This window comes from Gavialis gangeticus, unplaced genomic scaffold (assembly GCF_001723915.1).
Source record: "Gavialis gangeticus isolate Ggan-Ray unplaced genomic scaffold, GavGan_comp1, whole genome shotgun sequence".
In the NCBI taxonomy this organism is placed as follows: domain Eukaryota; kingdom Metazoa; phylum Chordata; order Crocodylia; family Gavialidae; genus Gavialis; species Gavialis gangeticus.
In genome coordinates, this window is record NW_017729008.1 from 16953215 (window position 1) to 16964747 (window position 11533).

General features: G+C 44.6%; 1 protein-coding gene across 1 annotated transcript in view; it reads left to right on the forward strand.

Annotated features, from left to right (window-relative positions):
- Positions 1-11533, forward strand: part of ORC5 (origin recognition complex subunit 5) — a 166873-nt gene that overhangs the window by 55087 nt on the left and 100253 nt on the right. Inside the window, exons 10-11 of the mRNA XM_019509451.1 lie at positions 1027-1139; positions 8205-8249. Coding sequence (XP_019364996.1) covers positions 1027-1139; positions 8205-8249 — 158 coding nt within the window. The remainder of the gene's footprint in view (positions 1-1026; positions 1140-8204; positions 8250-11533) is intronic.

Genomic DNA, 11533 nt, shown 5'->3' on the forward strand with positions numbered 1-11533 from the left:
TTTTATCAGGATTTGAGCATTGACAGGCATGCTTAGTACTGTACAGATCCCACAAGATGTACATATCATAGGGCAAAGAACAACCTAGGTGGAAACACAAAACAGAAATCACAAAATAGACCCTTTGGGAAACTCCTCAGACAGCTCTGCTCAGACAGCTGAGAAAGTAGGGTATCTTAATGGTGCTAATCACATGCATTTTAAATAAAGAAGCAGTGGAATGGCTGGACAAATATCTGAAAGAAAAAACAGGAAAGTGAATGGATGGGGGTGGGGGAAGGAGGGGAAATCCTAGTCTTGATTACTCTGATGCATATATGTGAAGGTTAAATATTAAAGTTGAATGTGTAGCAGATGAGAGAAAATTAATCATGCTGAAAGAGCTTTGGAAACCCTTACCTTCAGTTATAAATTAAATATAAGAATGACAGCCAGATGCAGAGCTGCAACTAAGAAACACTCATCATGTCGTGGGGGCTTGCTTTAAAGGTGTTTACAGGTGCTCTTTGGCTCTCCAGTTTAGAATAGCTCATTGTTGAGCTGGTCCCTCACCAAATGTAGAACAGCGTAAAGGTCAAATCTCAGTTGCAAAGGCGTTAGCATTGCAAATGTATTTAAAGGCAGTTTTACCTTATTTGTCCTTGCCAGCTTACCAAACTACTTTGGTTTAGAAAAGGTAAAGTTTTAAAATGCAAGGTTTGACGTAAACCAGTTCAGCAAATGAAGATCCCAGCACAGTGGAATCTAGATCACTGATGATCTCTCCCTTCTCATGGAAACAGTTGACCAGCAAACTCAGAGGGCTGGTCTTAATGAATGGGTGCCTCTTCAAAGTGTGCACCCACCAGTAGGATTTTTGTAAATATTCAAACTCTGCTGTTCTAAGGGATTGGAGCGTGCAGAGAAGAGGAATGTGACCAGGTAAATATGCCTGAGAACAAGAATGAAGCAAAATGGTTTAAACTAAGGCTCATCAGGTTTAGAATGGTTCTTCAGTGATTCTTAACCTGTTTGTTTTGTTTGTAGGACTTTCTGCACATACTCATGTAGAACTTCCTTATTACTCCAAATTCCTACTAATAGCTGCTTACCTTGCTTCCTACAACCCTTCTCGGACAGATAAAAGATTCTTCCTTAAGGTAACTCCTATATTTTTTTATTTACTGCTTTATATTGGACTCAAGCCTATTGCGTCATCCAGTTCAAAGTTCTTTTGAATATTTGTTTCCAAATCTGTTTTGTATGTAATAGTCAATTTGATCCAAAGCGTGTTTTTGGTTCACAAGTGATGATGATTCCCAATTAGTCATCATTAACATTTAATAGGAATTTAAGACATGCATAATTATTATATAGTAGCACTATTGCACAAAGGAAGAGAGGAAGGGATTGAAATCATGATCCACTGATTGGGTGTTTATGCCTTTCATACATTTTATTAATTTAAAGAATTTTTTTAGAGCCCTGTAAAAATATAATCACAGGAGCCAAAGAAGGAAAAATTGGGGACATTAAGAATTAGCCATATATCTAGATATGAGCTACCTGTTATTTAAGGGAGGAGTGTTAAACTCATCTAGCATCAGAGGCCAGATGAGTGGCATGGGACTGATCTGCAGGTGGGATCAGACTTGAAGACTGGCCCCACATACCAGGTACAGCTCATGCCCTGGAACAGCTGGAGTGGGCACTACATGCAGTGCAGCTTTGCTCTGGCCGCTCCAGGGCTGTGTTTGTATATATGGCTGCTCCCCCATTCCAGGATGTGTGCTTCAGGGGGTCCTGCATGTGACTTGGTCCCAGAGCCCCAGAGTAACTGCTGAATGCTGTACATGGTGGCTGCTCCATCACTCCCAGATGTGAGCTGGAGGGGCAGCTTGTGCAGTGCGTAGGACCATCTAGTGCAGGGGTGGGCAATTATTTCAGGCAGAGGTCTCCTTGATGAGTTTTGGCGAGCTGTCAAGGACTGCATGGGTAGCCCCGCCCCTTCAGTTGCCCCACCCCCTTTTGCCATCTTGGGACCGGATGTCCTGCCCCCTGACCTTTGCCACTGGAAGTCCCCATCCAGAGCAGCATGTGGCTGAAGCCAGCTTCCCACGTGCTGCTGGGGACAGGAAGAGCCTGCCCGGGTCTGCACCAGCCAGCAAAAGTGGCAGTGGAGCCGTGTACTGCTTGGGACTGACCGGTGCAGGTAGGGGGAAAAATGCATCTGAGCCGCTGCCGCTCTGGCTGGGCTCATCCTGTCCCAAGCGGCACACGGCTCCGCCGCCACTTCTCCTTCCTGGTGCTGACTGGGCCGGAGCTGTGGCCCAGCTGCTGCTTCCCCTCTCCAGTGCCAGCCCAGCCCAGCCCAACCCTGCACAGCCCGAGTGGCATGGCATGGCATGGCATGGGGAAAGCCTGCCCAGCAGCCGCTTACCTGCAGGGCAGGGACCTTTCCAGTCCCGTGCAGCAAAGCAGAAGGTGTCCCAGACACTGTTTCCTTTCACCGGCGCCAGCCTCCCCACCCCTCTTAAGTTGCAAACACGGCCTGAGCCGGGGCAGGGAGAGACCAGCAGGGGCAGGCTGAGGTCAGGGTTGGTTGCCTCGCAACCAGAACCCAAGGAAACAGCCTGAGGTGCTGCAGCTGGTGCCGCCAGAGGCTTTTAGAGAGACAGCCGCCATTACGTGGGTTTTGAAGGGGCTCCGCAGGCCAGAGGGAAGTGCTTGGCAGGCCGGATCCGGCCCGTGGGCTGTATTTTGCCCGCCCCTGATCTAGTGCATCCCACATGTTGCCTCTGGGTCAACTCTGAGACCTGCAGGTAGCACGGGGGGTTGGTTGATAGGGCTGCAAGGGCTAGATCCAGTCCACGGGCTCTCTTTGACAACCCTGCTTTAAGGCTATTTCTTTTCCTGTTTTAAAAGAAAACCTGTAAATAATTGTCTATAATTGGAGCCCTTAGTAGTAACATACTGGTTATGTAACTGAACTTGAGTAAGGCACTCATTTTTCTGGTGGTTAGATGTTCCCATAATGAATGCTGAAGGAGTTCCATACTGGCCACTCTCCTTTTACAGTTTTTTTGGAAGAAAAGAGAATTATTTGTGATAACTTACAGTTACTGACATAGCTGACTTCACTTCTGCTGCTGGACAAGAGATATTCCTTTGAAAAAAATTGTTGTGTAAAAAAGTAATGATTTTAGTGCTATAATTGCCAAATTTTCTCCTGGTTACCTTCAGATCCGGAGGAGATGGGAAAGCCAACAAGAAATATGTCAAAAATAATTGTATTTATTTATATATGCAAAAATAGCCAATTCTTTCACCTCCCAGCCCCTTTGCACTCATGTGCTTGTTCCCTTCATTGAATCATCTCTGACAATTTACACCAGTCCTGCAGTTTCTGCACTTGCTTACACCGCTGCACCTTAGTGCAGTAAAATACAGAGCAGGACCTGCATTTATAAGGTCTTTTTGGAGGTATCATGTATTAAACTTGATGGCTTTTTAAAATCAATTGGGTTAAATCTTTTGTCAAGGCTTGCTAAAGCATGAAAAAATTCCAGTTCCTGTCACACGTATCACTGGAGAATAATTAGCACTTAATCAGGTGTTAAGGCAAAATTCACAAATTAGCTGCATCTCAAAATCCAACTAGACCAGCAGTTCTGGAAAAGCATTCAATTTTTGTCGGTCTGAGTCATGGAAGTTGTAAAAATAAAATTCATTTTTATTGGAATTGTAATGACATTCAGTGTGGATTTTAAGCTGGAAATTTTTTGTTGGAGTTATTAGCCAAGCTTGCATAAACATTAAAATAGGTACAAAGCATAAGAACATAACATATAAAATGCTATTTCCTGGGTCAGACTATAGGTCCATTTAGCCTAGTGTCCTGTCTCTCAGTGGCTCAGGGTGGGTGCTGAGGGGTAGGGCGAACAGCGCGTCTAAAATTTTCCACGTCCTGTTCCGTGTAGCTTCTAGCATTAAAAAATGTAGGTAGTTTTGATTCAGAGGCTGCACCCCTGTCTCCACCATATTCACTATCTACTGATGGACCTTTCCTCCACCAATTCTGAGCTAGGCTAGGCTACTAGCCTTTACAACCTTTTGTGGCAATGAATTCTACAACTTAATTACACACTATGTGTAAAAGGAACAACAACATGCCATAGTCATTTCAATCCAAGATGAGGTAGCCCCAACTCCAAGTCAGAGTCTCAGCCCCTGCTCCCACCACTGCTTGCCCTCTGTAGCTCTAGCTCCAGCCTGGGGCCTGGAGCGCATGGTTGCTCGAGCCTGCACCTGGCCATGTTAGAGCAGCAGCAGTGGCAACAGCTCCAGCTCTGACTCCAGCCCAGGGCCAGGGTCAGAGCTGCCACCGCTGCAGCCACTGCTGTGTTGCTTGGAGGGTGCTGGAGTGACAGTGTGCTCCATGTCTAGGGCCAGAAATGGAGGAGGAAGGGAGGGGAAAAGGTTCTGGGGGGCTGCACGGGCTTGGGAGGGGTCAAGCTGGGGGTGGACAGACAGCAGGGGGAAAGTGCAGGTGTCAGGCTACTGGACTTCCCCACCACTTGCCTTCTTGCCACTGCTCGCTCCATTGCACTGGTGGAGGGGACAAATTGAAGATGGCCATTCAATAATTAGATTCCATACATGAAAAATTATAACAATTTTATACATTTTCCATGTATAGAACCTAATTACTGGGGCATTGTCTTATAATCAGAATCATCTTGGATTCAGGTAAATGTGGCATTTTATGTCCCCAATTCAGGACTTGTGAGGAGAATTAGTAAATAATAAATCCCTGTTTACTTTCTCTGCACTATTTAATATTTTATAAACCTCTATAATGTTGTCCCTGAAGAGTTTCTTTTCTAATCTGAAAAGTCCTAGCCTATTTAGTCTCTTCTTACACGGAAACCCCTCCAGTTCCTTGATCATCCTTGTTGCTCTTCTCTGTATCTTTTCTAGTTCTGAAAGCTTTTTGAGATATGGGACTGTAGCAGGGCACTAAGATGCCTGCTACTTGGAAAGCTGGAGTAGTGGCTCAGGTGCTGGTTGCTAGGGGCAACCAGAGGGAGTTAAGGAGACAGAAATCGCAGGCCAAAGCCCAGAGAGGGGGCAGCCTGCGGCCAAGGAGGAAGGAGCTCAGCCCTGAATGTGTGAAAAGGAAAAGGCCTGGATGTGCGAGCAGCTAGTGACATGGGTGAGAGATGGAACGCCTGTCATGTGGTTCGGAGGACGTTTTAGCCATGAGGCATAGATTTGTGTTATAGCCGAGGGGCTTGTGTTTTGGTGGTTGTTACACTGGAGGTTCGGGCGAGGCTATAAGGGGATGGAGGAGGCCTCATAGGGGAACCATGTTAGAGTGTGGACCCCAGCCCCAAAGAGTGGGCCGTGCGAGAGGCCCCAGAGAGAGTGGGCACTGCTGAGAGACCCTGAGAGAGTGGACAGTGACCGTGAAGCGAAAAAGGGTGCAGCAGAGGGAGTGCGCCTCCCAGACTGCCAGAAAGGACAGTGCAGGGAGGGCATTGACCCTGAGCGTTCGTAAGGGCGCAGCAGAGGGGAGGTGTCATCCCCGAGCGCCAAGGCAAAGGCGCAGTGTTGGGAGAAGGCTGACCCCGAGTACCCCACAAGGCACAAGGTCGTGGAGAACCTGAGTGCCAGTGAGGCTCGGGGTGAGCAAGAAGCCCCAGAGAGGGCAGCAAGAAGCCCCAGAGACAGAGGGGCAGCTACTGTTTGAGCACCGTGAGGTGCACTGTGAGGAGGGACTTCAGAGAGCCCGAGTGAGACGAGACTGTGAAGGGACAGAGTGTCAACAGGACACAGAGTGAGGCAGGGCTGTAGAGTGCCCAAGTGCCAGGGAGACCGAGGTGGGTCCGGCACATAGCAGAAAACCGTAGCCAAGGGAACGAAGGGCAGCCTCCCTACAATAAATACATAACATCAAAGACATGGCAGGTGAGATTCTGAGGGTGCTTAGGGAACGCTTGGCATTACTAAAGGCGGGCCCTAGGGGAGTGCACGGTGACCCTAGGACGCCATCCTATTACAGGGACCAAAATTACACACAGTATTCAAGGTGTGGACGGACCATAGAGTTATAAAGGGTCATAATGATAATTTTTGCTTGTTTATGATTTCCTTCTTAATAATTCCTAACATATTATTTCCTTTTTTGACTTCTACTGAATACTGAGACGATGTTCTTAGCAAACAGACTACAGTAATAAAAGGAGAGTTGTTCAGGCACTAACCTAAAGATGGCGGTGGTTCCATTTGTGAAATAGTACCCCTATTGAGAAGCAAGAGGTAATGTCAGCACTGTGGGAGGCAGAAAGCTGACAAACTGTTAAAACACCAAAATAATAAATCTGTGATGTCAAGAAGCAAATAAAAAACTCGAGTGGAGTATACCAGATTAAGTGAAAAATATTAAATAATTTCTAAAAGGTCCTTTTATAAGAAAAGAAATTATGAAATAATTGTTATTTCCTGATAATCTGCAAATGATTTTCTGTAAGAAGAGCATAGCATGTTTTTTTTTCTATACTTATGCTAAGAAGGGTGCCTACCTGTCAAATAATATATGAGTACATCACAGAAAAGACTTGAGCATCACAGGTGCAGCATGTAACCCACCACTATCACGCCAGGTAGCTTAGAACCTCACCTTCCCCTTTCAGCAATTCCTTGATTCTCCTTCAAGCCCTTGTTTTCAAATGTAAAGCTTACTTTGTGCATATATGACCTACCACATAAGCCATTGTCTTAATATAAAGCTGTATTGTCAAGTTACTTAAGAAAGGCTCTTAAACCATTATAATACTCTATTTAGTAATCAGTCAAAAACAGCTATAAAAACTCTAAAATGGACAGGTATTCAGGTCCAAAAATCCCAAATATAAGCTTCTACATATACACTTTACCAGGAAAAGATGATTACCCTTTCAGTGATTTTTCATTCACTGTGCAGAGTAATAAGCTGTCCCTTAAAAACTCTTTTGGTGTTGCGTTCTGAAAAATAACACATGACCATACAAGTAAAGACTGATTGACATCTCAATTTCTTTTGATATGCAAACCTTAATTTTTTTCCACATTTAGCTTGTGGGATTGTTTAGTTTTTCTCCATTCTCTCCTTAATAATTGTTTTGATCTCTTGTTCAATGGGTTCTCCTCCTTCTCTTAATCTATTTTGAGAAGAAATTCCAAAGGACTCTGACTGTCCATGCTCTTCCTTTCCACACTGTTATTCTGTACAGTTTTCTTACCTGTTCAGCTCCGTTTTTTACTTATTTCTCTACTTCTCACTTGTCCTTCAAATTCTGCGTCTTGATCTTCCTTTGACACAGTATTACTTAATTTCACAGATGTGCTGCTGTCAAAACCCATCAAAACTGAGTGAACTTTAGAAGTAAAAGAGTTGCAAGTGGGATGCATATAAATTCCAGTGGCCGCCATTTTCCTTACTAATGTTTGGAAAAAAGAAGGGGACTACAAATGAAACACATTTTTGTCCTTTCCTTGAGTTGAGCTGGAATGGAGAGTGAAGGACACATGGGAGGCTTATTTAAATATCCATGGGAGACTTGCTGCATTTTCTGATTTACTCTTTAATTTTTTTCTGATTTAAATGTGTATATTTCCCCTGATAAATCAGTTTAGAAAAATAGTAACCCTACAGGTTTACCTGCAGGGTGAATGTTGTCACTCATTCTTCAGACAGCATAAGATTTGATGAGCCAAGTCACATCACGATTACGTTGCAGTGTTATAATAAGCAGTACAGGCAACCCCTCTCTTAGTGCTCTTAATTGGTTCCTGAAAAAACAAACATTAAGCGAAACGAACATTAAGCAAAACCAAAAGTATTTGATGACCCAAGATGGCAATTGCAGTTGTTTTTAATGACCCAAGATGATGGCTGCGAGCATTATAATGAAACTCACTGAGCACTAAATGGAAGTGGGTATCAATTTTAAATGAGCGTTATAGCAAAATAGCGCCAAGTGAAACAGCATTAATCAGGGGTTGCAAAATTACTCCTAAGAGCAAATGGAATCAGGGCATGAAGAGTAGGCATACCTATAGTAATTGCACATGATGCAAAATTTTGTTACTTAGTTTTTTTTCTCATCCTATTATAGTTCTGCAATGTTACTGTAGCTTCTTGCTATGTCATACTTGCTCAAAAATTGCTTTTTCATTTACAGCATCATGGGAAAATGAAGAAGACATTTCTGAAAAAACATGAAAAGGTATTTATTCAGCTTTCAATTCCTGTGTCAGTTCCGTTTGTGATATTGCCTGTATACCACATTTTTCCACATACAGCATGCAGTGTGAGGTATCATAGTGGTTTGACTTACTAAGAACTGACTTACTAAGAACTAACCCTTAAAAAAATTCTACTTTATTCTACATACAAAAGCAAGAAGCCAAAATCCTCAAATCTGGGTCCTAAATTTGTTATTCATATCCATATTTGGTTATATAAACAAGCCAACCCTTAATATGTAAGGTAATTTTTCATAAGGGCCAGCTATTATCCATAAAAACAGCAAGTGCTAACTAGTTCTGAGAACCAGGCCACTTTAATTTTGATACCTAATATGGATTTAGGACTCTAAGTTTAGACACCCAGGTTTTAAAATGTTGTCATCTCTTCTGTTGTGTGCATGGACAATTTATGTGTCTTAATAATATGTATAATAATTCCATAAGGGCAAAGAATTAGTAGAATCATGACTAAACCCTTTCTTTTATATATAAAGTTGCAGTTCCAGCTATTTCAGTGGAGCTGAATCAGTTTAAAATAGCAGAAAAGTTGATCCTCGGCTGAATAGTAAACACATGTATAAATCGATATAAAAAGAATATATAGTGCACATAATTTCACTTCAGTCTATCTGGAACAATGAAAATGTTAAGATGCGTGTACAAACATCAGTACAGTATTATAAATGCTTAACTCTCAGAAGCAAGTTTCTTATAGTTGCAGACCACCTGTATGTCTTGCCTCTGGCTTATATATTCCAGGGGACTTTAAAAGATTCTAATTATTTTCAGAACTGTTACCTACCCTGAGATGTACCCACATATCAATTTTGACCACAAGTCCTGTAGAAAAAAAGGAGAACAGGAATGAATAAATACTGTATCATAGCCCAAAGCTTTCTTTGTTTCCTCCAGCTGTTAAAGGGGCCTTTTTCTTTCTTCTATAAGTAATAAGGTCTCTGATTTGGCTAGTAAGATGGAAAGAGGCAGAAACACAGAAGTGTAAAATCAAAGAGATTTAACAGTGGGACACAGATCTCTTGGTCACTGTTTTGGACAAGATAGTGTCTAGGGGCTATATTCACCACTGAACTGATGGGTTGAGTGGGTATTTGAAATGGGTTGAGGCATCACTCCAGTCCATAGTACCTGCATTTAAAAAAAACAGTGATTATCATCTTTCATTGCTGCCCACCTATGATGAATGGCTTTCATATAAATTGAGGACTCTCTTTCTGCTGTACATACAGACATTCAAAAAGCCCAAGCCTGAGTCAGTTCAGTCTTTGCAGGTTAATCTAAACTGTATAGATTGAACCAAGAAGCAAGTGACTAGACATTCACTTTTGATTCCGGAAATGCAGCCACATGCCTGTGTGGCTCAGGCCAGAAGCTGGGGTACACTAAAGCAAGCCCCCTCTTCCCTTTGGCAGTGGCAGGAAGGCTGGAGGGAAGCTGGGAGAGAAGCCCTCCAGGTTTTTCCCCCCTCCCTGCTCAAGCTGAGGGGGAGAGGCATGGCTGGGCTCCGGCACACCACTGAGTACAATTGCGGAGGGGTTTAAACCCCTACCCTGGCCTGCAGAGTCCCCAGCTGTGGTGTGTCTGGAGGGGGAGGGAGGAAGCAGCTTCTGTTAGGCTTTTCCCCACTTGCCCCTTGAGTGGCAGGGGCAGGGGTGTGGCCAGATCCTGGCCAGTGGCAGTACCCTGAGGTGAAGAGGGGTGAGGGAGAGGGGTTTAAAACTTCTTTCCTCCCCTCTCCCACTGGCACAGACCCCGGGGGGGTGGTCTCCCTGGCAGAGATGCAGCAGCCCCTGCCAGGCTTTTCCCTGTTCAAGTGTGGAAAGGGCTGGGGTCCCGTGCTGGTGGGAGAGGGGAGGGAGCTTCTCCACATCCTTTTTTGAATTGTGGGGCCCAAAACTGTACGCAGTACTCCAGCTGTGGCCTCACCAAGGCCGAGTACAACGTGAGAATGATGTTCTGGGATTTGTTTGAGAAGCATCTATGGATGCAAGCCAGCATTTTGCTTGCTTTACTAGTCGTAGCATCGCATTGCAGGCTCATGTTCATCTTGTGGTGAATGATGACCCCCAAGTATCTTTCTTCCATAGTGTTAGCCAGCGTAGCACTGCCGAGCCTATAAGGATGCTGCAGGTTTTTCCTCCCAAGGTGGAGAACCTTGCATTTTTCAGTGTTAAATACCATCAGGTTCTCGTCCACCCATTTCATGAGTTTGTCCAGATCTGCCTGGATCACCCTCCTGTCTTCAGGTGTGGATGCTTTGCTCCAAAGTTTGGTGTCATCGGCAAACTTGGCCAGTCCACTCCTGACTCCAATGTCCACATCATTAATGAAGATGTTGAACAGTATGGGTCCAAGAACAGAGCTTTGGGGGACCCCACTGGTCACAGGGCACCATGACAATTGACTTCCATCAATTACCACCCTCTGGGTCTGACCACAGAGCCAATTCCCCAGCCAGCAGATTGTGGTGGACCCAAGGCCACAATTGGCCAGCTTCACCTAGAGGTGATCATGGGATACCAAATCAAAGGCTTTTTTTGAAGTCAAGATATATGACATCAATCTCTTCTTTGTCCAGGTTATAGGTCACCTGGTCATAAAAGGAAATGAGATTGGTCAAGCAAGACCTAACCGCAACAAACCCGTGCTGGCTATCCCTCAGGATGTTGACGTTAGCCAGTCCATTAAGGATGGCCTCTTTAATAAACTTTTCTAAGATCTTCCCTGGGATAAAGGTCAGGCTGATGGGCCTGTACTTTGCTGGATCCACTTTCCTTCCTTTCTTGGAGATAGGCATGACATTGGCCTTCTTCCATTCTTTGGGCACTACACCAGATCACCAAGAGTTTTCAAAGATCCGTGACAGAGGCTGGGCTATGATGCTCACCAGCTCCTTGAGTACCCTGGGGTGTAGATTGTCAGGGCTGGCTGACTTGAAGGTATCCAGCCTCTCAAGGTGTTCCTTCACAAGGTCAGCTTTGATGGAGGGTAAGGAATCTCCGTCACCCAGGCCTCCCTGTCCCGTAATGGGCAGGGGTGTCCCGTGGGACTGGTGAAAGACTGACACACAGGTTACCAGTATAATGTCAGAAACCTACAGAATGTCGTTGTGTCATAAAACGATGGCGTTTTTTAGAGCAGCCATAGAATTCATCTTTCAGACCTGCATAGTTTCATAGTTAGTAGGGTCAGAAGGCACCTGAGCAGATCATCAAGTCCGACCCCCTGCCATGGCAGGAAAGAG